General features: G+C 31.5%; 2 protein-coding genes across 5 annotated transcripts in view; one reads left to right on the forward strand and one right to left on the reverse strand.

Annotated features, from left to right (window-relative positions):
- Positions 1 to 20,323, reverse strand: part of LOC118186684 (telomerase-binding protein EST1A-like) — a 94,345-nt gene extending 74,022 nt beyond the window's left edge. Inside the window, exons 1-2 of the mRNA XM_035356809.2 lie at positions 20,232 to 20,323; positions 7,278 to 9,210 (exon numbers count right to left, since the gene is read on the reverse strand). Of these exons, the coding sequence (XP_035212700.2) occupies positions 7,278 to 9,210; positions 20,232 to 20,316 (2,018 nt within the window). The 5' untranslated portion in view covers positions 20,317 to 20,323. The remainder of the gene's footprint in view (positions 1 to 7,277; positions 9,211 to 20,231) is intronic.
- Positions 20,324 to 20,620: 297 nt separating this feature from the next.
- LOC118201073 (protein unc-13 homolog D-like) overlaps positions 20,621 to 27,406 on the forward strand; it is a 117,602-nt gene continuing 110,816 nt past the window's right edge. For 3 of the 4 annotated variants that reach the window (XR_015042622.1, XM_085822109.1, XM_085822110.1), the window contains exons 1-2: positions 20,776 to 20,951; positions 23,277 to 23,361. Coding sequence is in view for 3 of the 4 variants with exons in the window: in XM_085822109.1 (XP_085678235.1) it covers positions 20,848 to 20,951; positions 23,277 to 23,361 (189 nt within the window). In the remaining variant the exon portion in view is untranslated. The other variant, XM_085822111.1, reaches the window with a different exon arrangement.

Here is a 27,406-nt window from a genome sequence, read left to right on the forward strand (position 1 = left end):
GGGTTTTTTGAGTCTCTGAATCAGCATATAATGAAATTAGTCTATTTTTAATTGCCTCATATTTATTATCTTGTGGTGGACTTAGCAAAATATCAGATACCTGTGACAAAATATCGGGTTCAATGGAACTTATAATCATATTTTGTTTGATCTGCATTTATTTTTGCATTTCTAAATTGTGCTTCTAGTTGAATAAACCATATTTTAGGATCTGGCTTCCAAAAAGGAGGAACTTTAACTTACCTTGGCGACAGATGCAGTTGTTGCTTTAATTTCGGTTTCGTCTTCGTCAGCCATTGTAGAATTCGATCACGCCGGGATACACCAGTGAAGTGTCTGGTGTGCAAATATAGAAAAATAACACGGCTGATCTTTACAATATGGTAACTGGTAGTTTGGCGACATTTTGGAGGCGATAAAGGTTACTACCTGGGACTTTGGTAATAATGTGAGCAGTACTCAGTTCCGATTACGCATTATTTTGTGTGAGGAAAATGAGAGATCATGTTATATGTCATGTGATATTAATGAACAAATTACGGTTCTTTAATCGGAAAAGGGGGGAAATCGGGAAAAAATCTGGAAATTTTGTATTTGCCTTTATTCTGTGTTGTGTGAAACAGTGTTCGTTAATTTTTGGATCCCATGGCCCTAACTAAAGTGAATTCGAAATGGGTATTTAATGGGATTGAAAGGAGTAGTAATAAGTGTTTCTTTAAGGTTGTGCGAGATAGAAGTAAAGATGTTTTATTAAGTTATTTATTTTACCTGGTACCTTGGTGTGAACTTATAAGTATGATTTTAAAGATCCTGAAACAGAAATAAGAAAAGTTTATCGGACACGTAATCAAGATTCTGAAGAAGAATAGGTAAGTTAGTATTTTTAATTATTTGAGGATATTATTTTTATGCATTGTTCTAAATGTAAGGTGGAAGTAAAGTAATTGGCGTAAACGTGCATGGAAATAATTTAAATATTTGACACTAAGTATTTGTAACCATTTGTAATGAAGTAAAGGTATGAATTAGTTAGTGACGTTTGTAATATAATAGATAATGTAGAGGTAAAAGTTTTTGGATATTTTATTTATTTTATACGGGGAAATGTTCATATTTGGAAAGGGTATGTACTTTTTCGCGATCAGGTAATTTCATATATGTTCTTTTTACCGGGTTTAAAGATTCAGAAAATTGTTATGCATTTTCGTGAAATTTTTCTAATTTATGAGAAAAAAGCAGTGTACATGGATATAGTGAAGAGTGTGCGCAATGCCATTTTTGTGTAATTCTGGGATGTTTTTTTAAGTAAAAATAAGTCGGCGTGTACATGGTTTATGTGTATGTGTTATTTTGAAAAACGCGTAAGGAGTATGGTATTGTGCACTTTTTCCCAATTTTGCAGTGAATATTTGTCATGATTAAGCAGTTTTGTTAGATAAAATTTCTAGCATAAGTGTAATTCGGCTAGTAGATTGTTGGAAGAAGTGTTCAGCTGATTAAAAAAAAGAAACATGTCTTTACTTCATGAAGACAAAATGGCGGCGGGAAAAAAAAAAATAGATGGTTGCTGTAGGAGAGTTGGTCGGCAAATTTTCGCCAAAAAAACGCCAAGTTACCATAATGTAAAGATCAACCAATACACTTCTCTGACTCCAATGGAACTAATATTTATTCCTTACAAAGTTATAGAATCTTATTCATAAGATTTATTTACATTTTACATGCATGTAGCATCGCGTGACAGCAAACCGAAGTTTGTTTACTTCGTTCTTCGCGGAGACTAGAAGGTGTTGCCATTCCGCTATAACTAAATTTAATTAGAAACTTAACAGAACTGAAGCGACACTACAGATGGCTTTTGTTTCAGAAATTTTTATTCTGTATTTGTATTAAATCTGTATTACATGAAACTGATGGAAATGCTATCCATCCAACAGTTATATGTTGCGAATAATTATTTAACTACAATCACAAGAATTTTTTTTAAAAGGAAGAAAACTTTGCAGTATAGCACGCAATAATATACCATCCTATGTTACTATTAGTTACAGCGGCACGTTTAAAAAAAAATTCACTTTTCGTTAATAATGAGCCACATTACAAATGGAGAACATATAGCAAAAGCGTAGCAGAATGCGAGCGCCACCTAGTGATGAATTTTGCGAAAGCCACTGAAAACTGGGAATTGGAATTTCGTTCAGTCTAGCAGGCCTTAAGTATAAGTTGGCCTTGGTTAAAAGATGTAAAAGTTTGTCTGCGCATGCAGGTACGTGGCTTTAAGCAAGCAAACATTTTATAGCCGATAACCCTTTCTAATATATTTGTGAAAAAATAAATTGGGTAAAAGTTTACAAATTGGGTGCCCCTTGTTTCTTGGAGATTCTTTTTTGACGTCAAGATCGGCACTTGGAAGGCACAATATCAAGATGGCCCATACACAAAACCAAAATAAGAAGTCAAAGAATTGCACAAACTCTGTGTCCATGTACACATCAATCTGTTTTCACTTTAAAAAAAATTCTAGAATTGCACAAACTAGGCATTGCGCACTGCCTTAAATTTGTCCATGTACACATCAATCTATTTTCATTTAAATAAAATCAGGAAGCTAAAACAAATTTAAAATTATCATGGTGAACAGAAGCGAGGTTTCATTGTCAAAATTTTTAAAAAAATTATTGCTAATCAAAGGGGCACCCAATTTTACACTAGAGCCATAAATTGGCTCCAAATCCCTTTAATAGGGAAAAACAAAACAAAGTAAGTGAAAAATGTATGGGAAAAGTAGTTTTTAATTAATATCTCGGCTAATTCGTCATACGAAGACACTTTATAGCCTATAACCTTTTCTAATATATCAAAAATATTTCTTGAAATTTTCATGATGATCGGTTAAGTAATTAAGGTGTGAAAGCGTAACAAACAAACTAACATTTGCATTTATAATATAGCTTTATATAGCTTTAAAAACTTAATAACATACCTATCTGAAAGGAATCAAATACTTTTAAAGATTATAATGTGTTGTAAAACAATGCTATAATTTTTTTTACTAATTATTAATGTTTAAAAAAATCCCGATACTTAAGTACTATGCTATCAGTTGTGAAACTGTCACCAAGCAGCAGCATTTAGTGCCAGTTATAAATGAGCATGACATCACAACACATTTATTACATCTTTGCTTTCATCTGATGTAACCCAGATTGATTCTCGATAACCCAGTTTTTTTTTAAAATAAGAATATAAATTAATAATCACTGCTGTATTTTTTCATTGCATTTTGAAATAAAAAGAAGGGGTTTGATGGCTGTACAATCACATTTATGGCTGAGTTAATTTAAAACTGAAATAATTGACATCTATTGACTGGTAAAAATGATCAGCTGCATATGGCTGACAATACAATAGACTGAAATAATCATATGTGTGAAGCATGTATTCATAATGCTCTAAACAGAGTTTCTGGTACAATCGGAGGGCCTAATAAAATAGCCAGAAACGACAAAAGCCTTTTTCCGAAGTGCAAAAGCGTTGTGGGTTGAATACTTCTGCAGCACTGATTATTTGTCAGAAAGACTGATGAACATTTTATTGTAAGAGCTGCAGACAGAAGCATGGCTCACAATTCCACAGGAATGAGTTGTACTTTTTTTTTTTTTTTTTTTTTTGAGGGAGAGGGGTTTGCTATCTTTCACAGTAATGGGATAATATCTAAGTACCAAAATTACTATACACAACTCATAAACTTCAATATAAAAACACTTTAAAATATACTACAATTACAAAAAATTAAAGAGTTAATTCTTGGGACATTGTTAAATGAGAAAAACTCAAGATATTTTATACATAAACTACATTTTAAATTATATGTAGTACAAAAACCCATGGATAGCATAAAAATAGGAAAAGACTTTATAAAATAATAAAAGGTTAAAGAAGAAAATGGCTAAAAGCATAGATTTTACAGAGAACAAAATGTGAACTATAGATGCTGCCTTCTATGAAGGATTAACAGATTAATTCTCACACCTGATTTTAAATATCAATCATTCTGATTTAAATAGATCAAGAAGACCAAAGGGGAGATCTAGTTGTATATTCTTATGCAGAATCTGATTTAATGATTTCCAAAACTGTAGTAAATATTCTTTCCCACCTAATATACCATAAGCATATTTTAACAGAACTTTTTGTTTTTGAAGAAGGACCTGTGTCCAATTGCTTTTGAATGCCAAATGAATCTTCCTATTTTGCCTTATTTTAAATATTGTAGTTATTTTTCATTTCTTTAGATATATTTATTCTGTTATTCTGTATGAATATTAATAGGAATACATTACATATAGCAATTACACTCTTACAGCAGCTGGGGTTTAACATATTATGCAGTTGCATAGAATATCAGTTCAATTCTGACAAATTTTCATACTTTATTTCAATCTAAGAACTGTACTTCCAACTATTTTTTCACTTTCCTACTAGTATAATATAAACTGGTGTGCAAAACTTAAGCAACAATGTAAATTTTAATCAGATAGCCATTAAATTGTAAAAAAGGGGTTCTTGCGTTCAGTACAATGAACACACAATTCAGAAAAAAGGTTATGTGTATGCAAATGTCAAGAAAAAAAGGTCACAGGTTATGTGAGCGTACGCATTTTGCGTACGGTCGACACGCTCAACTCGAGACTACCATAAAAGGAAGGATGGAGACGCAATTAAAAACATTTGCTGCAAGTACAAAGAGTTCTTTCGTGAAATATGGCCATAGGTACGGCTGTTAGAAAGGTTGGTGGTGGCCGCCCAAGGAAAACAACTGCAGTGGATGACCAATATATTGTCCTGCAGGCGAAAAGAGCCCAGAACCAGTCACCAAATTCAACAACTGTGTACAGCAACGGGGCGACAAGTGTCGCGGTTTACTGTGTGTAGACATCTTCTCAAAGAGGGCTTATTCGCCTGCTGTTCTGAATGCTGCATCCCTTTGAAAGTTCACCATCGGCGTCACCATTTACAGTGGAGCAAGAAGCTCAAAAACTGGGCATCTCATCAATGGAGTCGTATCCTCCTTATGGATGAGAGTCGTTTTAGTGCCACAAGTGATTCTGAACACAAATTGATTTGGAGAGAGGTCGGAATACAGTTTAATTTCAGTAACATAACGGAAGGAGACCGTTACGGTGTCCTGAAGATCTCGTCTGGAGAGGCATTATGCTGAACGGGTGGAGAGAGCTCCACGTTTTTGACAGAAGTTCTGTAACCGGAGATCGCTATTGTCAGGAGGTGATCCTTCCCCATGTACATCTGTTCTGAGGTCTCATTGGAGCAGACTTCATTTCTATGGATAACAATGCATGGCCACATCAGACTCCTGCTGTTCTGAAGCTACTGAAAAGTGAAGATATCACTCGAATGAATTGGCCAGTGTGCTGGCCTGATTTAAATCCTGTAGAACATGTGTTGGATGCTTTGGAAAGATGCCTTGTGGCACGATTACATACTCCGGGGAAAACCCAGCAACTGAAACAGATGCTGATTGAGGAATGGGCACTCTTACCTCAAGATCTGTTGGACAATCTGGTGCTGAGTATGGAGAGACCATTCAAAGCAACCATTGCAGTAAGGGAAGGGCATATGTCATAGTAAGGAACATCTGCTTGTTGTTCTTCCTCTTGTACAGACAATCATGTATAACGATACTATGAGTTCAATAAAGCCTATTTTTGTTTGATTTCATACTGTATGCATTGTATTCATTTTTAGCGCAATTATGCTTTCGTCATCGTTTAAATACAAAATGCTGTCTCTTAATTCTGAATTTCATGTCTCTCAGATGATTTCTCGTAGAGTTATGCAAAAAAAAAAAAAAAAAAAAAAAAAAAAAAAAAAATCTGTTGCTTAAGTTTTGCACACCAGTGTTCCTCCTCAATTTTTTTTAATACCTGATAGAGCAAATTACATGATTCTAATACAACAGAACTTTGATAAATATAAAATAATTCTCATTTATTTTATTTATTAAGATACTTAAAATTTTTAAAGTATTGCTGTAAAGGTTAAATAAGTAATCCTCTGTGATCCAAAAGCAGATTAATCCATTTTACATTAATTCCTATGAAAAAAATTATTTCAGTTTATGAAATTTTTGGGTGACAAGCAGCCTTAACAAAGCTTCATTTTGGATTGGGAACAAAATTAATTCATGAACTAAGTTTTACAGTACTTCATGGCAAATTATATATAAATAAAAGTATGAGACTACACCTTTTATATACCAAATAAATTTGCATTTACACTTGAGATTAGTCTTATTACTTTCTGAAAATTTTTAAATATATGCTTGTTATAGAATTTGAACTAACACTTCATAAAGAAAAATTAATATTTATTCTATTTACATCTAGGCTGTAAATTATTCTGAAAGTAATTAGCAGTTTTTTTCCCCTCAGGATACCTTTTCCTAGAGAAAAACACAAATATACTTTGAATATTCTTACCTAACATTTTGTTAATTATTTGAAGTACTTACTACCTTATCAATCCAACTTTTTTTCACAGTGCTTGTCTATTTTCATTCATTACATCTTTCTTCACCGACTGATGGCAGCTAAGTGAAATATCCCATTCTACCATCTCAATTTTTCTTATCATCCTTTTGTTGTTCCAGACATTTTTTTATCCGACGTAGAGTAAAAGTGTGCTGTCGCTCTTTATCCATTTGAGACAAGTCAAGGATAATTCCAAGCGATTTAAAAACTACAATTACTTAAATTGAACCTATATTTATACTCATAAATTATCCTGGAAGTAGCTAGCAGTTATTTCCCTCTCAAGATAATTTTAAGCCATTTAAAAATTACACTTATTCAAATTACATACATCTTTATGCTTATGAAAATATTTTATTATACAGATATTTAAGGATATTAAATTCATGCAAAAACTATATTAATTTTGATTGCTGTAGTACTAATTGCATGCTAATGATTTTTTTACAAAAAAACAGTGATCTTATTTAATTTAATGCAATGGCATAAGGTAAAACATATTCTTTCTAATGATGATGAGAATACCTCCTACCCATACACCAAGTATTAATATATTATTTGATAACATCCTTCAATTTATTAATTAAAATGACATTATTTGTTAAAATATTTCACAGACTTTTAGAACAATTTAATAAAAGTAACTAAAAATAATTTGCTTCTCACAGAATTATTTTTGACTCATCCAAAGAACAAACATTGCTGATAGCAAAGAAATATATTTACCTTTTCTTCCCTTGCTCATGTCCCATTGGTGGTAAGTCATTATAACAAACAGGTGGTCTTGTAAATGCTGCAGTTAATCTTGCATCTGGAACTGGACAATGCACGGGTCCTTGCATGCCATTTCTGATACTAGAAAAGGTACTGTGCATGTTATTAGCTGGTAAATCTGGTGGTAAAAAATGATACTGATGACTCATTACAGCAGGCTGAGGAGGAGGAATGTAGCCTAGATTTTGAACAGTTGCTGGAACATAAGATGGATAGTTTGCAGACTCTGTTGTATAATATTTTGGGGCCATATTTGCATATGACATATGTGCAGGTGGTATAGGTGCTGGAATGTTTACTATTTCCGGTTTACTGGGATTGTTAGGATCAAATAATTGTTTATGAATAAAGGTTTGAGGCTCTGAGAACTTTGGCACATACAAACTGTTTTCAAGAGTTTCTGGGTGAATATCAGTTTTTTCATATTCTGATGGTAATTTTAATATACCACCTCCTCCATTTGGTCCAGAAGCCGTGCACTTCTCTGGAGATACATTTTGCTGGTTATCAGAACTGTGGGCTTTATTCTTTTGGAATCGTGGTGGAACAGACTGCTCAACTTTTTCCCTCTTCTTTTTATCAGATTTTGTTTTACTCTCCACTGTAACAGGTTTAATTTGGTTGCATTCTACTATACAACTATTATCTTTTACAGCAAGCACAGAGCCATTAGAACACCTTTTAGTGTTATCTTTCCCCCTTTCAGAAGTATGCAAGTCAAAATTTTGTCCTTTTGTATGATCATTATGTAAGCTACCTGACATGTTTCGATTTCTTTTACCTTTATCTTCAAAGTTTGAGAAAACTTCCTGAGTACTAGATTTGCTCTTGTGAGTATCAGCATCTATTTTACCTGGTTCATTAGTTTCATCATGGGTAGCATGAGAATCAGTCCTATGAGAATTTCTTCTACTCCTGTGCTTCTTACTTGCTTCGTCTTTATTATCCTTCTGTTTTGATTTACCACTTTTTTCAACTTTTTGATTGCTTGTTTTTATTCCAGATAAATGTACATCTATAGAATCATCATTATGCGCATTACATAACCTATCATCAGGTGTTGATCTAGAATTAGACATATCAGAGTCTTCAACAAGATCTGCCCAAGAACCTGTAGGCTGTGGAGAATTGGAATCTGAATGCTTAGTGGAAAAATGTTTGCTAGATGATCTAGATACTGATTCTTTTCCAATAGAATGGTCTTTGTCATTTTCATATTTATAATTTTTTACATTCTCAACCTGATTTGATTTTTTCTTTGCTAATGCTTTCAAAGACATTTCTCTTTCTTCTTTATTACTTTGAGATAAAAACATACCATTTTTTTGAGAAACCACATTTTTTTCTCCAAGTTGAGCAACAATTTTAGGTTTGGGAGTATACACCTGAATATCTGGCCGCCTATTCCTAACATTTTTTGAAACTTTGTTACAATTAGAATTTTCAATTTTGCTGCATTTTGACTCATCAGTATAACTCTCTTTTATAGTCAGACTCTCAAAACCATCAATGTTTGATGAAGAATCAGCAAAATTATTTCTTACTGAAACAAAAACTTGCTTATCACATTTGTCATTATAATCATCACTCTTGGCATTCTTATTTTGCAGTCCCATTCCTGGGCGATATATTTGCATGCCACGTTTCCGACTTTCCTTTACATTTATATTTTCAAAACCATCAACGCTTGAAGAAAGAGATACAGCACTTCTTATTTGAGCCAGAGCTTCCTCCTCTGGTTTGTTAATGCAAATATCAGATCTGGCATTCTTATTATTAAATCCCATACCAGGACGGTATATTTGCATCTCAGTCTTTCGACGCTCTTTTCTAGGATGTCTCATGGTTACTTCGTTCGGAGAGCTTGGGGATTCACAATTTCTTCCTAAAATGTAAAAATAAAAATATAAACATTCTATTTTTAAAAAATTTCATTGAGTTCACATACTTAATATACTATAAATTATACCACTAAAATTAAGTTTATTAAACTTAAGTCTAAAATATTAAACACACAAAAGTTAGGCTTCAAGATAAGAGCTTAGGGTTCTGAAAGTGTCTCAAATAAAACTGCATATAAATGAAGATAATCCCCATATCATTAAAGATAATGCCCTGCTTGCTGTTCTGGAGTAAGCAAATCCCAAATTTTAATTTTTTCCCCCCAAATTACAAAAAGATCCAGCAATAACAGATAATTTATAATCCTTGTTCACAAAACCTAACTGAGAATCAACGGGTTCTATCAACTGAAACCACAGATGTTATGAGTGCATTGTAGCATTATGCTTATCTATATCTGCCAAGATAACATGCTGCTTGGGAAAAATTTCATACTTGACAGGATAATACATAAGTACCCATATTTTTTAATGTAATTCAAAATTTAATTAAAAGTAAGCAAGCCCTAGTGCCTGAATATCAATAACCCAAGTTTAAAATTAAAACTTTACAGCAATTTTTAAACAATATGTTTGTTTAAAGGAAATTTTTTTAAAGGTTTGAAAAAGTTATTCAGCTTAAACTAATACTTTAAACTGTCTTCTGGTCTTGAATCCGAAATTTTGTTGGATGTTTGATATCACTACTCAGCGCTGGAAAGAATTTTTATATTTTAGCATGCAATGACATAATTTTGTCAACCACTGTTTCAATTGTTTTTTCCTTCCCCCCTTTTTTTTCAAATTTTGTCCTTTATGTTCAGCAAACATACGTAGGCTGGCTGAAAAAATATTCGACCTAACAAAGAAAAAATATTTTTTTCTCCAAAATTATTTTTATTTTTCTACATAGTCTCCTTGTAAGTCTACACATCTCTTCCAGCAATGCTCCCGTCCTTTTAACCTGCCTAAATAATATGTAGAATCTTTCTCTGTAAAGTCTCCTTCATTTGACAAAATCTTTATCCACCTAGTGCTTCTTTTAGCTGAAGGAACAAAAAAAAAAAAAAAAAAGTCACTTGATGCTTGGTCTGGCAAATAAGGTAGGTCGTCAAGCAGTTCAAATAGTAATTTATGGATTTCCGCCACTGCCCCTCCCCCAAGGAGCATTGTCTTGGTAAAACACATTTTTTTTCTTTTGCAAATGCGGCCGTTTTTCCCCAATTTCTGCCTTCAGCAGCAGAACTAATGTTGAATAAACTTCAGAACTTCAGAATTAATGTTGTATAGTGTGCTTCGGTTTCAAAATAATCTATTAAGACAATCCCATCGCTGCCCCAGAAAACTGTTGCCTTCATTTTCCCAGCACAAGGGAACAGATTTTACCGTTTTTGGAGCCGATTCTGCCCTTGCTGTCCATTTTGTGTTTGTATTTTTGTTTCTGGGCTATAATGATGAATCCATGTTTCATCTACAGTGATTAATAGTCAAAAAAGTTCGATTTATTGCGCAAACAAAATGGTGCAAATCTTCATCCAAACACGTGTTCAGTCAAAAGTAAGCAAGTGTGGCACCCAATGTGCAGCTAGCTTGTGCATATCTAAATCTTGGTTCAATACGTTGCAAACACATTCTTTGGAAATGCTAATAGCCTCTGCTATCTCTCTAACCTTGATTCGATGGTGTTCCAGTGCCATTTGGTGGATTTTAGCCATGTTTTCGTCAGTGGTTGCAGTTTTCGGCCCTCTTGAACACAGTAGTAAGTGATTTTCAAACTTGAAATTTCACAGTAGTAAATGATGGTGCAGAATCCCCGTACAATGTACCCAACTCCTCTTTAAGCTGCATTTCCTTTTAAAAACAGTTATCTAATGACAGCACTATGCTCAATTTTTTTCCATTCTTACAAAAATGGTTACATCAACTCAGAAAAGTAATCGTTAAACAAAAAATTTGCGCTCAAACTAGCTGAAATTTTGATTCGTAGTTACCAAGTGATGACGAAACAATTTCTCCCCCAATACATTCGAAAACCGCTCCATGAGAATTTGCATTTTGAATTATGTATGTATCCATTCGATTTTATACTTCCAAAAATAATCAACAGTGTCAATTGGCAATGTTTTTTAGCTGTTGTTAAACTTTAAAAAATTTTAAATATGTATACAAATTTTCAACAATTGTATACAGTATAGTGCATTGTATTTTAAGTTTCTAATTCTTGTATCAAATTCTTAATAAGGTATGAATAATCTGGTGACCAGACAAAAGCCCACTGGATGAAGGCGCACACGATGAAAGCCCACCAAAAAAGACTCCACTGTGATAATTGCCCACGCGAAAAATAACCACAATGACGAAAGCTCACATTGATAAAAGCTCACATTCACAAAAACCAACACCGATATATATGCTACCTTAAAATTAATATTTTTTTCTTTTTTTCTCAGCTGTATAAAGCAGATTCATGAATAAAGAGAAAATAAAAAACAAATTAAATTAATTGAACAATAAAATAAACAGATAAAGTAGTGTTAATTATACAAACAGACATATTTTCAAGATATTAAAATTCAGAATTACTATAATTAAATAGTAATTATAGTACTATAAAATTTACTATAAGTGTACATTTACTATAATTAAAATTATAAATACATTTTATAATAATAAAAAGCCACAAGTCCTTTTTATGTGGGCTTTTACCAGTGTGCGCTTTTATCAGCGTGGATTTTTATCAATGTGAGCTTTTATGAATGTGTGCTTTCATCGCTGTGGGTATTTGTCGCATGCGCAATTACCACAGTGGGCTTTTGTTGCGTGCGCTTTCGTTACGTGGGCTTTTGTCTGGGAACCAAATAATCCATATTCATTATGAATATTTGCTTATAAAATTAAAATACATATATTTTAGATAGCCTTCATGTCATTAAAAAAACAAGCAAAACATAAAAAAAGTTTTTAATAAAAACTGGATGAAGAAATACTTTTTTTATTGAGGAGAATAGTAAAGCTCTTTGCTTAATTTGTAGGAACTTTGTGCTAGTTTTTAAAGACTACAATTTGAAATGACATTATAGTCAAAAGCATGCCATAAAACATGATGTACAGTAAGACCCCGCTTAATGCGGGGGATACGTTCCATCGAAGTAGAGCGTAATGCGAAACAGCGCTAAGCGAGGCTATCTTAACATGTAAATAATGGGGTTAGGGGAAGACGGATAAAAAATGGTTAGGCATTAAATTTAATAATGTTTTTTTAATAAAAATAAAATCAAACATTTATTTCTTACAAAAATAAAAACAATATAAACGCATATACTTTTAAAAACAAATAAAATTCTCAGTCAGATCATTCAGTCTATTCTGGGTTTCCAATTTTCTGCCTTTTTGTTAAGAAGGCATTATGATAGATTGGCTTAATGGCATATTGCGTTCAATTTCGTCATCAATCCATATAGACAGTCGTTTTTCCATTTCCTCTATAATGTTATTTCTAGAACGGATAATTCTAGTTGCAGAGCTTGATGTAGTTGCAGTTGCCGATGACAGTATTTTTTCTTTATTCTTAAGAATTGTCCTTATTGTTGAAGTTGCCAAAATTAATGCAGCACTAATTTGAGATTGACGTTCACCAGAATCTAATCTTCTAATCACTTGCATTTGAGTTTCCAGTGAAATGCTTTTTCTGGTTGCTTTCTTTTCTTGTTTTTTATTATCACCCATGATAAAAACTAAAGATCATAATATTTGTCACTGTATTAATCGTTATAGTATTATACAAATTTAAACTTACGATAATGTCAACAAATGTTTCAAATGATAAAAATGCGTCCACCAAGCAAGAAACACAACTACACTGTTTCGGATATGTTATTTGGAAAGCTAGCGCTTCGCACAATTTCGGAGAATCCCCGGGTTGAAATAAAAGAGCGCTAAACCGAAACAGCGTTAAGCGGGGTCTTACTGTATATATATATCAGCATTTGCCATAAAGGTAAAATAACGGAACTAAAAAAAAAGGCTATTGTCGGAACATAATGCTGTTAAAAAGACAGATACTCAAAATAATAACATTGCAAAAGCAAGTTATGTCATAGCAAATTTAATAGCAAAGAAATCAAATCCTTTATTGATGGCGAATTTATAAAAGAATGTATGGAAAGCATAGCAAACATAATTTGCCTTGAAAAAAAGCATACTTTTGCTTCGAAACATACTTTCGCTTTGTAGACCCTTTACATATTAGTAAATACTATATATCGGAAATTCTATTTGACATAATCGAAAGTTCAAGCTTACTTTTATAATATTGCTCTAACAGTCTGCAAAAAATAATAAGCCGGATCCAATTCAAAGATTAAGGAACAATGCAATCTGCAACATTAACTGAATTAGATAATTTTAGCTTAGCTTATACCGTCCGTTATACATTAAACGCACATGCGTAAACGTATTATGCGCATGCGCACATGCATATTGGCAGCCGTAAAGGTCTTACGCGGATGCATCAACGCGACACATGTGCAGAAAGTTTGTAGCTTTGAGGTCCGGAGATCATTCCGGATTATGGGTGTCCGAATTAACGACTTTTGACTGTAACATCACAGAAAAAAATGGTTGCTTTAGTATTGTTAAAGGATACAACCAAGTCTGTAGATTTATTCAATGTACTAAAATGATGATGAAAAGGTTTTCCTTATCTATGAAAAATTTATCAGCTATCATAACCGAGAGAGCCCCTGCCATGGTTGTTAAAATGGGGGACTAGTTAAAATGGTTAATAATGAAGCCATCGCTGTCAGCAATATGATCTTAAAGGCATATCCTTGTATTGTACATCAGGTTTGGTTTATTTAACTATGGCAAAGCAGACTAGGGCTATCTGCCTTAGGGGAGGGATGCCTTCGTGGAGGACTTTCTAAGGGACTAATATACACATTACACATGGGAAAAACCATGAAAATGCGCATGCAGCCAGCCCGTTCGCGTATTGTACATCACAAATTTGTGGTCATGGTTGGTAAAAATGGGGGACTAGTTAAAATCGTTAATAATGAAGCCATCCCTGCCAGGAATATGATCTTAATGGCATACCATTATATTGTACACTGCTAAAAAAAAAAATGGGACAATTCTATATCTCCCATTTTACTGGGCCAATTCACGAAATTCAAATTGCGTTCTTTATGTCTAGAAAGCGTGACTTAGGATATATATGACTTACATATAACACTATTCTAACATAGGTATTTTGACACAAAATCGGACTTTTTCTGATATAACATACCATTATTTTTACATATTTCAATTCTACGACTCAAATTATGGCTAGATACTAAATTTTGTAAAATTTGGTACGAAATTTTGGGTGAAATTCAACAGTTTATGTTGCCGCTCTTTTTCAGTTGCAGCAAGAATAGTTCACTTGGCGAAATTCTTAATATATCACAACCTATTTTCCTTTCCCTTTCTACCTCGTGCGTGAAAGGGGAAAAAAGTCACAATCATGCCTTTTTTCAGATAATGGTCTCTTTCAATTATAATTGTTATTATTTTAAGCATTTTTTTCTTTTTCAAATTTCATTTTAAATTTTTAAGTTGCATGGTTTCTTTCGAATAACTGTTTTAAAAATTTCTATTTACTCATTCGAACTGCATAGTTTAAATCAAATCAAGGTGCATCGTTTACTTTTTATTTTTTTTTCCAAATAGTTTTCTTTATACTATATTTTTAGTCATAGTTACTATTTTAGGTAATTTTTAGACTTTTTTTTAATTGTTTGTGTTGCATTGTCTCTTCAGATAATTATTTTAAAATTTTCTATTTATTCATTTGAACTGAGCATTTTAAATATATTTATTAATATAAATTTTCTAGAATTTGATTTTATTTATCTGAATTGCATTTCTTTCGGAAGAATACTTTGTAACCCAGATTACAATGCATTTGAAAACTGCATATATTAAAAGAGAATATACAATAAAGCACAGTTAACACGCCTTTCAATGTTCTGTTCAGAAAGATATATATATATAAATACGAGAGATGTATAACCAACATTTTAACTTGGAATGACTTGCATACACTGGTTTCTTAAAACATTATTCACATTTTAGTCAAATATTTTATTTTTCAAATCGCAAGAATCAAATATCATAAGATTAAGAAGTTTTTAATTTAAAAAAAAATACAAATACTAAATTTTACGCAAAAATTTATTTTTTCTTCCCTTTTTCTTCCGGCATTCTGCAAGTATATTAAAAAGTATCCAACTTTTTGAAACATCTTGGTATTTCTGACAATCATTTTAAATAAATTTATTGCCTTCCATTTCATAAAGGCCCACAAACAGCCGAGTGGTAAAGTCGCTGAATACTGGTAGTTCACTCCGGGGTTCAAATCCCAGTAAACGGGCTGGTTGCATGGGCGTTTGCTTGGATTTTTTCATGTGTAACGTTTATGTCAGCTGGTTTCCCTTAGAAAGTTCTTCACGAATACATCTTTACTTTTAGGCAGATAGTCCTGCTTTGCCGTAACTTAATAATCCAATTCAATCCATTTCATCAGTATTTGGTCAGAGCCTTTATCAGTCTTTAGAGGCTAAGCATTTTGAAGGTATGAGATGAAAGGAAAGACTGATTTCGTTACGAAGCTTTGGTTTATTTAATTATGACAAACACACAAGGGCTATGTGCCTAAGGGAAAGGATGCCTCCGTGGAGTACTTTCTAAGGGAAACTGGCTTGTATGCATGTTACACATGGAAAAACCACGAAAACGCCCATGCAGCCAGCTCGTTTGCGGGATTTGAATCATAGACCGAACTACCAGTGCTCAGCGACTTTACCGCTCAGCAGCTGTTTTATCAGGAGGAAAAAAAAACGACATCCACATACATCACTGGATAAACTCCTGAATCTTCAAATAATTTGACTGAGAAATCACGGGATTCTACATTCATGATGTTCTATAACGTAATTTAAATTTATACAACCATATAGTCTAAAACCAGTCACTCTTCACTTTAATCTGCAATGATATCGTTTTTGTCTTTTCTGTTAACACAAGCTCAATTAATGGTATTTGCTGGTGTACACGTTGAAGTGTTTTCTCTTTGAACACCCAAATTCTTTGAAGTACCCTGAAAGTATATTCAAAAGCGTCCAACTTTTTTAACCATCTTGATATGACTGACAGCCAAATTTCCCTGCAAATTTTTGCTTAAAAATTTGTAAATTTATTTCAAATTCATTACCATTGACAAATACACTTAGCCCAAATTCTACTTTCAGCTTCTGAATACATTTTTAATTGAAGAGACGGCAGCAGTAGACTGTGATTAATTAGAATTAGTAAAAAAAACCTTACTGATTATGAAAAAAAATCAGATGAAGATTATGAACAATCCATTACTTCAGGCTTTCTATTACCTTATTTTTAATGAAGCACATTATATGATAAAAACTTTAAAAGCACTCATAATAACGACAGTAAAAGTTTTCAAATAACTTCTCAGCGAGAAATTTGCTTTGAAAACCATAAAAAATGCCAATATACCCACATGGCTGATCTTTGGAAAATGGTAACAGGTAGTTTGGCGACATTTTGGAGGCGATAAAGGTTACTACCTAGGACTTTGCGAATAATGTGAGAAGTACTCAGTTCCAATTATGCATTATTTTGTGCGAGGGAAATGAGAGATCATGAGATATGTCATGTGACATTAATCGACGAATCACTGTTCTTTAATCGAAAAAGGGGGTATATTTGTAGAAATATCTGCTGTACTTTATAGCAGTAGTTTCATTCCATGTTCTGTGAAACAGTGTTGTTAATTATTTGGATACCATGGCCGTATATAAAGTAAATCTGAAATTTTTATTACGTTTATGTGTAATTGAAAAGAATTACTTAATTGCGGATAAGTATGAATGTCCAATATGTGGGAATGAAATGAGATTGTGTGAAAGGAAGGATTATTACAGATAGTTTGAATGGCGGTGCAAGAAACCTGGTGAAAATGGACATTTTGTGATCCGCCATGCACTCAAGATTCTGTAGAAGATTAGGTAAGTTAGTATTTTTAATTATTTGAGGATATTATTTTTATGCATTTTCTACATGTAAGGAGTAAATAAATTAATATGGTATTATTGGAAAATTGTTATTAGCAATGATTTAGTTTAAAGTAATTAGGATTGTAAGCTAATTTTTATTAATTTAATGTATGTGCTTATTTATATTTTAAGTAGAGTTTTTTTAATTTAATTATATTTTAATTTAATGATCGTGATTTTGAGAGTTATATGTTTGTAGTATTTTGGAATACGTTTGAGTAGAAGTAAATGTGCATGGAAAGAATTTAAGTATTTGACACTAAGTATTTGTAATCATTTTTAATGTTTTGTTATAAATTCGTTGGTGACGTTTATAATAGATAATTTAAAGGTAAAAGTTTTGGGATATTTTATTTATTTTATACATGCAAATGTTCATCCTTGGAAAGGGTATATACTTTTTCGCAATCAGGTAATTTCATATATGTCCTTTTTACCAAATTTAAAGATTCACAAAATTTTCCTGCATTTTCGTGAAATTTTTCTAATTTATGAGAAAAAAGCAGTGTACATGGATAAAGTGAAAAGTGTGCGCAATGCCCTTTTTTGTGCAATTCTGGGAAGTTTTTTTAAGTAAAAATAAGTCGACGTGTACATGGTTACTGTGTATGTGCAATTTTGAAAAACACAGCAAGGAGTTTGCGATTCTGCACTTTTTCCAATTTTGCAGTTAATATTTGTCATGATTAAGTAGTTTTGTTCCATAAAATTTCTAGCATAAGTGTAATTCGGCTAGCTGATTGTTGGAAAAAGTGTTGAGTAAATAAAAAGAAACATGTCTTTACTTCGTGAAGACAAAATGGCGGCGAAAAAAAAAATAGGGGGTTGCTGCCGCAGAGTTGGTCGCCAAATTTTTGCCAAAAAATAATTTCTTTGGATTATCATTACCATAATCCAAAGATCAACCAAAAACATTACTGAATATTTTATAAAATGTAAGTACATTTATTATCTATACATATTAATTTACAATTCATATGCATGGATGGATTGATGGGTTGCACAGGCCTCTCCTGATCACATCTTATCTTGTCTGGGGCTTACCAGACAGGATCTGGTTCAAAACCCCCTCTTTGTACTGGACTCTTCCAGGGTGAATGGGCTCATGGACCTGATCTAGCTCTGCTGGTCACAGGGATGAGAAACAACAATTTACAATTTTTATTTCTGTATTTAATGTTTTTAATAAATTTTAAAACTCATAAAATATTTATGATGGGTGATTTACAAATTTTTTTCACAGCTTCTGATTTTAGAATACCTCTTATTTAAGGACAATAACTTCAGTTCTTATAGTGTCCTAAATGAGAAATTTTACTGTATTTACATTTTCTAATTTCAATTTCTCTTTTTTAAACACTAAAAGGATTTTATTAGAAATAGTAGTCAGTAAATGGTTCTACAAATCAACATAGAACATAGCTTACCACATATGCATATAATGCTGTGTATTAACAAACAAGCACATAGTAATAACATGTGGTATCAATATATTATGCAATACACACTACTTAGCTTGCTGAGAGAATCGACATAATTTGATACGAATAAACATACAAATTTTCACCAAGATTGACTTTCTAATTATTGATATAAGTATATTCTGATAATGATATATTAAAAAAATCATATGCTAAGTATACTAGTACTACACTCTGCTACCTTGCGATATTTATCATTCATGAGTATACAAAACAAAACACAATGCAAAAATGGTTGAACATGAAAATTAATAGAGTTAAAACTAAAAGTAAAGTAATTATGCACAACATCTTATTTCTAATCCTAATAATCCAAGCCACTTTTTAATACTACTATTCAAAAGCATATTAGCATAATATCATACGGTACTGTTCTGTTATCGAGACCGGATTCAGAAATGTATGTAGGTATGCACATACACATACATACATTTCTGAGCCTGGTTCCTATAACAAGAGTACCTATCATAGTTACGATAATATTTATAATGGGACACTTAGCTAGTAATACAACTTATACTTTATTCTCATTTCAATTAGCAGTAATGCTTGTAAAATGTGTTTTATTTCAGAATTTCATCATATCTGATATCTGAAAACAATGTACAATTTGCTAAAATGCTAAATGCAACCATTAACAATGGAAGGGAGCCAGAGTTCCTTTTAGTTTCCTTTCTTTTCCCCCCCTTGAGAAGCCTTTTAGTAAATTTGATATATGCAACTAGTACATTTGATTAATTTCTAAAAAAAGGGACTTTTTTTAAAATTTATACTAAAACGATTTTATTATAATAAATTTGTTAACATAGTTTCTACAAATCGGTGTACCACATGATTCAGCATATCAATACAGAATGGTCTAGTTTGACAAAACAACCACGTACTAGGATGATTTGTCACGCCTGAGAAATTAACCTAGGCTGATTAGTTAAGAGTATGCACCGACTGGAGTACAGGCTGTTGATTAATCAACTTTTTCCATTGGATTGACATAATGCACTCTTAAAATAAGCTTTTATAATTTAAATTGCAAATCCTAATAGCACTTCAAAATTAAGGGATAAAAATAATTATAAGTGGCGAGTTTCAATAATCTAGGGCCGATTTCAAATAACAAGTATTACTGCTGCAGACAATTTATAATCATGCTATTAAATAAATGATATTACAAGGATATCTTAATAAAAATTCAGCATCAGATAAGCTGCCTACATAACTTCAAATATGATTTGCAATACCGCAGAACTAATCAACATAAACAGCTGTTACAACATTGCTATGACGATCGAGTCTTTTGTTTACTATCTTCTTCGTACACTAACAACGACCCAAACACAGAGGTTATGAAAAAATTCAAATTATAATTAGAAAAACTAATAATTATTTTATTAAGAGTAATCAGACCGTTCACATAAAAAAACTTACCTGTATTACTGCTTCTTATTGCTGTTTTCACTTCTAAACGTTTAGTGGAATTATCTTCACTCACTCTCACGCTCACAGCCATCATAGCTATTTGTAATCACTATTGCCAGATATAAAAAGCTAAATAATATTCGAAAAATAACAATGTTGCCAGATTGAAAAAAACTTGCTTTTTCGCAAAATTAAAAAAAAAAAAAAAAATTCGATTTAAAAATAAATTCTTTCCTTTTGTATATAATATTTACATTCCTCACAAAATTTATTGACTTAAAAAATGTAATTACTTTCACCAAGAAAAAATAATTTCATTGATAGGATGTCAAGTAGGCGTTATCTGAAATTTAAAAAAAAAAAAGAAAAACCTCGGTTATAAAGTGTAGTACGCATTTGCTTTTCCGAGCAAGCAAATTTGAGTACTAAAATGTGCCGAAACATGTTTGTGCATTTATTTTTGCTTTCTCTCGTGAAATTTCTTTTTCCCAATATTACATATTTCTCATACAATAAATATATTAAAAAATAAAACATGGAGAGGTATGTTTTATGGTGCTGCAATGTGAAGTTTTGATAGATATGCGAAATTGTTTTTTTGTCCTTTTTCTGTCATTAAAAAAACATGAAACGGCGGCAAAATTTAAACCAGGTTCAAGACGACTTACGAGCTTTTATATACTGTTATCGACTTTTTAATTTCAAAGTGCCTGTTATGGAAACATCCCCGTAAATAAATAAATTTATTGCTTGTTACTTTAAAATTTTAAGGTTGAATTTCAACATATACATATTGTATTATCCCCTTAGCGCACCAGTAATAATACGGAAAATAGTCGTTGTTTCGCCATTTTTTTTTTTTTTTTTTTCAATATTTATTTAAACTCGACCTCTTTTAATCATTTCTTTATTTTAACACAAAATTATTCCGTTATGTTTTATGTGTTCATATCTGGGGGAAAAAAAGTCTTAAACGTATTTACTCGGCTGCACAGATATAATTTAGTGTACCCGAGTTAACTGAGATAAGTCCATTTTACTGTTCTGCGTTTATTTTTATCTCTTGATCGATTACATTTATATGTATATAGTTTCATCTTATAAATATGCAATGGTTCACATTTGTTTTCAGGCAGATGTGTTTTTCAGTTTTATTTATTTATATATTTTATTCTCTTTTTAAAAATCTGTTTGTTTTGGAAATAAGTTGTCCTTAACATTTTTGGTAAAGAGAAAAAAAAAAAAAAAAAAAAAAAAGCATATTCAAGAGGTTCTGAAAATAAACTTGCTTGAGTATTCAGACACCTGGAACAAACAGTTTTATATTTAATAAAGATTAGAAAGTAAAGGATATATAATATTTTGGGGGGTGTCCATTAGTTAAATAAGGCTACATTTTCCCTAAGCTTTGGCATGGATTCAAATAATTTCTTCACATAAGAATGTCCTGTTTTTTCTATTCTTCCATAAGAATTACATTTAGTTGAACTTTTAATGAAACATGTTTTCTTCTTCTTTGCTTCAACTTACTGCCTACATGTGTAACATAATACAGTTCCAGAGAATATAAAGGAGTTCTGATAACTTCAAAGGAATAATAACCACAAGCGAACATTTAAGGCTGTATATTTAGGATTGTTATCCTGATAGATCTGGAAAGTATTTTGGCTTGCATGTTTTCATTAAGAATATGTATGTATGTATACTGATCCATATAATATTCTATGAAAACTGAATTTCTTATTTCAGAGACTGAAATATCCTCAAACCACTATGGTGCACTCCTCTGTTTAAATATAAGCAACAATTTTTTCGGATTCTGTTCTTCATTTTGGTTTTTCCGCACAGTAATTGTTCCATTGGGTGTAAATATATTAAATTTTTGGCTCTTCTGAAAATATAACATTGTTCCATTATGACAAACTTTTGCTTACAATGAATTTTGCAAATGTCAGGCATACTGTTTTTGCTTTCTTACTCATGAAGAATTTTCCTCTTGCTGATCACCTATTTTATACATGTGCCTTAGTGATTCTTTTAACAATTCTACCATTAACTTTTATTGCAAACTATTCTTAAATCTTCTGCAAATTTTATAGCTTTAACATCTGAGTGTTTTTTTTTTTTATTTTTTTGTAGGATTAATGTCATGAGTTGGTGTGAACTTGGAATGTAGTCTAGACTTGAAAGCATTTTTAACAATTCACACAATTTCCATTCTTTTATAATATCAAAGATAATTGAATGCTTTACATCAAGGATTTTTGGGGGTATTTTGAATACTTTTACCATCTTTAAAATAATGAATAATTATATTTCTTACGAAACTTGTCTTTAATTTGTAGTATCTTCCCGTGTTAGTTTCAGATGTAGAGCTGTTAATGTATTTTAGTTAACAAGTAATAATTTCCCAATGCAGATCATAATTCTTGTTATGTATTTTCATTTTAAACAGAAAGATTATAACAAGAAATATCTGCCGAAAGATCTAAAAAAGAACTTTAATTTGTCCAAATTATTATGCGATTAACACTTTGAATAAATTATTTTATTACAAGAAATATTTTTATTGTATTTTATTTTGCAACAAGCAAAGCTTACGATAGAAGAAAAATGAGGGCTATTTTTCGGTTATCGGGACCAGACTCAGGAATGTGCGTGAGTATACAACATACATACATTCTGAGTCCTAATACACACACACACACATGCATATGTACATAACTTTTTTAATCCAGTATCCAAAATAATATGTATTAGAAAAAAAAAAAATGAGTTCAATTTTTAGTACAAGATCTATGCAAATAAATTTCAAAAATACAAGTATCTGAAAACAAAAGTAAGATACTATATTAAATAAGGATATATGTGTTAAATTTTATGTTGCAGAAACTTTAAATTTTTGTGCCTGACTATAAAATTCTTTAATTTTGTTAGCAAATATTCATAAAGCTGTATATTAGGAAATTGAATTTATTTTACAGCATTTTGAAGTTATTTATTTGTTACTTGTAAACATTTTCCAGGATATTACAAATATTTTCATTATTTCAGCAAAAGTTCAGAAAAAGCTTTTAATCTAAAGGATAATCAAGAGTTTCCCATAGTTGCCTCTTCACAGATAGAACTGGCTTGTAAGGTAGTTAGGATTTTTGTATTTTAACAATTTAATTAAATAATGGAATTAAATTTTATTTCTTTTTTAAATTTACTTCTGTCTCTTTTTTTTTTTTTTTAAATAAATGACTTTTTTTTGACACTCTTTTACTAATTTGTCAAAAAATGTTAATAAAATTTGCACTTTTTAAAATGAGTAAAATGTACATAAAAGCATAGATATATGAGGCCATCTTTAGTATATGCACAGAAAATATAAAAAACATTTAATTCTATTAGGTATTCAAACTAGTGCATGCTAATATAAAAATAAAACTGTGTGCTTAAGTAATTAACCATTGTGAATAAATATAAGAGCTCAGAGCTGAAATCAGTAATGCAGTATACGCTTGGAAAGTGCAAATAATAAAGAAAAAATAATATATAAAGAGGTTACAAAGAATTCACATCTCTCAGCACTTCGTCTTTGGGGTTGGTGTATTGAGAAAAGCAAATGAAATAGCCTTTTTTTTTTTAACTGATATGATACAAATTTTCTAAATTCTTCCTTAAACTACAAAAAAGTTATGAAATAGTTTGTCTTTATCCGTCCAATTTCTGTAGGCTGCAATAACAAGGGTTTTTGATCAATTCTCCATGAATACAAAATACAGTAAGATCTAATATACATGTTATATATCACAAGTGGCCAAATTTAATGTTAGTAAGAGCTGCATGTCAAAATTTAGAGGTTCAAGTTCTGCAACTAGATTTTCCAAAAGCCATAAATCCATATTTACATCATTTTAAAAATCGCGGAACCTGTTTCACATGGAAAGAAATGCCCGATTCTAAATAGTCATTTAATGATTGTTTGGCTTCAGCAAGTGATGATGCATCAAAGACCATGTGAAATTTTGCGATATATCTAATTACAGCTTGCTGTTGTAAAAATTACTATTTTTCAGTTTTTAAATACTCTGATTCTTCTGCAATATCTTGTAAATGCTGATCTGTCACAGCTTTTTAATACTCATAAAACTCTGGATTCTTCTTAAATCTGCAACATAGTGACTCAAATAATTTTTCAACTACTTCAAAATTATGCTGCATGTTCCCCTGCATGTTTGTTCCAAGACAGGAAAGTCCTATATCTGTAGTCCTCAAATTTTATGGATTCTTGATATTTTCTGAAAGTAATATTGTCTTCTAAGTTGTGACTGTCATCAGCTTTATTAGAAATTCTCAAAGCTTCTAATTGCCATAAATATCTCATCAATTCGGATGTTGAATCAACTTTTAAGTAATTTTTAACTTGTTGGAATTCTATATGATATTAAATGTTTCTAATGTATGGCATTCATTTTTGGTTCCACTCGCAGATCACTCTAAATTAGTTCCTACCTCTGATAATGATTCTGAAATTCAGTAGATCCTTCCTGTAAAGCAGGTGTATCAAAATCAAATTGTACGTGGGCTGCGAGCACAATCTGGAAACAATAAAGGTACCAGATTTTTTTTTAAATCAGCAAAATTAAATAAACTTCAAATTTCAGTTACTGAATATTTATGAAAACAGGATGTAAACAATCATGATAAAATCCTAAACGGAAAAAAAACTGAAATTTCTGTTTATTTTCCATCTGAAATATAAACTTCATAATTCAAGCATATTGATAGCAAAGTATTTAAATCTTAGATTGACTCAATTCTAGCATGTTTAGTTAATCATAAAATAATTTACTTAAATTTAAACTAAAAATAAGCAAATTATGAAAAACTAAAAGTTTTAAGAGAAACTTTTCCAAGTGGGCAAAACTTGGAATAAATAATGGCAACTTAATTTCTTTCTTTTATTTATTAAAATTTTCGTTGGTTAATAAATAAAAATATATATGTTTGTAGCAAATAATTACAAACTCTTTATTTCAGAACTCTTACTATCTCTTGCTATCAGAACCTAATACTTATAACTTTATCAGAACCTAATAATCCGGACGTCCATAATCTGGAATGATCTATAATCCGAACCTCAAAGCTACAAACTTTTTGCGCATGCGTTAACGCATGCGCATAATACCTTTACGCATGTGAATAATACTTTTACACATGCGCATAATACATTTACGCATGCACATTTAATGTATAACGGATGATATAAGCTAAGCTAAAATTATCTATTTCAGTTAATGTTGCAGATTGCGTTGTTCCTTAATCTTCTAATTGGATCCGGCTTATTATTTTTTTGCAGACTGTTAGGGCAATTTTATAAAAGTAAGCTTGAACTTTCGATTATGTCAAAAAGAATTTCCGATTCTGGAGCTGCCAAAGGATCTACAAAGCGAAAGCATGTTTGGATGTCCATCGAACAAAAAGTGGAATTGCTGCAAAAAATGGATAAAGGCATATTCTTTGTTTCTCTAACCATTCCAAAATATGTTTAGCAATTTCACGCTGCTTTGCGGGCGGGGAGAAGGGGGATGTCACGGTGCACAATGAACTGGAAGTTGATCTGTCAACACTATCATTATCTTCAGGGCAGATGTTTTTATTTTATTCCGCTTATAATTCCTTACATAATGCAGTATTTCATCTCAATGTACTCCGTCTTTGATATGATTTAAATCAAATTCCTTGTCATTATAAATATCACGAATACACATCAAATAGTTTTCTGGTTGCAATTTTCTAATTTCGACTATGTGTAATGTATACTTTACGCATATGCACGTTGAACGAAATGTTTAATAAAGTAAGCAAATAAATATTAAGCTTTTTTTGTGTGAATTTTGATACCCTTTAGATCATAATTGCTCTTTATTTGATAAATTATGGTTTCATATTTTTAATTTTATAATTTCTGCATGCCATCTTACCAGACTTAAATTGATGATCTATAATCCGGAATCGCCGAAGTCTCGACGAGTCCGTATTAAAGACTTTTGATTGTACTACTATCAAGCTTGTCACTTTATAGTAGTATTAGGTTCTGATAAAGTTCATAGCCTTGCCTTGAAGACAAGTTATTGGAAATTACCTTTATCAAGATTACTTTATCTTAGATTCTCATGGGTCAACTGGGTTCGTTTCTGAACGGTTTCCAACTGTGAAAAAGAGCTGTTCACATATAAAGTATTCTCAAACAAAAGAATTATTCTTAGTGCAAAAGCTCATAACTGAGGATATTTTTGATGAGTACAAATAAAAGTTAATAAAATATGTATCTTGAAATCTTTGAATAAGATTTATATCGCATTGTAAATTAATTAATTACATATATAGATTTTATGGGGTATTGCTCGTGTTCACTTTTAGTGGAAATTAAAGTAATGCAAACTTGAACTTCAAATACTAAAAATCTTGAAGTCTTTGTAGCACCGTATTTACAACAAATGTATAATTGAAATGTATTCGAAGTCTGCACATGGTCCCAGTTTGGCACCCCTGCTGTAAAGCACTTATCCATACATTCATAAAGCATTCACAAGCAAATCTAACTTTTAAATATCTTCTTTATAAAATTTTTTGGTAGAATCAGTACAATATTTTTGTATTTTATGTTTTTTAACAATGTTCTTAAACTGTATGACTAACAAGAAATAAAATGACACAATTACATTTAGACATTCATCAGTTTAACCGTTTGAGTCCGGCGCACAGCGATAGCGCTTCTCTAATTAAGACACAATAACACGCTGAATAAATACTAATTCAGAAGTCAAACAACAAAAATCAGCGTTAATTTATAAAATTTTCACAGGACTAGTTTCGATGGTTTTACCGAACCATCATCTTCAGCTGCAAAACCGCAAATGAACAAGATAGGAAATAATGTTTAGATAAGATAAGAAAGCCTGGACAAGAATAAGCAAGTGGCGCCATCTGTTGGCGAAACCAGAACTAAAACATAATTTCTCTAAAAGCCGAAGGCAAATTTGGATTGGAATTAGGATCGTTAACTAGAACAGAAAGATTTTTATGAATGTGAAATGCCTCTAGAAAATCCAGTTCTCCAATGGAAGATGTTTTTTGAATAATTTTGGCAGCAGAAAAATTGAAAGTGTGATTTTCGGACCAACAATGTTGAG

This window comes from Stegodyphus dumicola, chromosome 8, assembly GCF_044657685.1.
Source record: "Stegodyphus dumicola isolate Sdum_Otavi_A_Nest chromosome 8, ASM4465768v1".
In the NCBI taxonomy this organism is placed as follows: Eukaryota; Metazoa; Arthropoda; class Arachnida; order Araneae; family Eresidae; genus Stegodyphus; species Stegodyphus dumicola.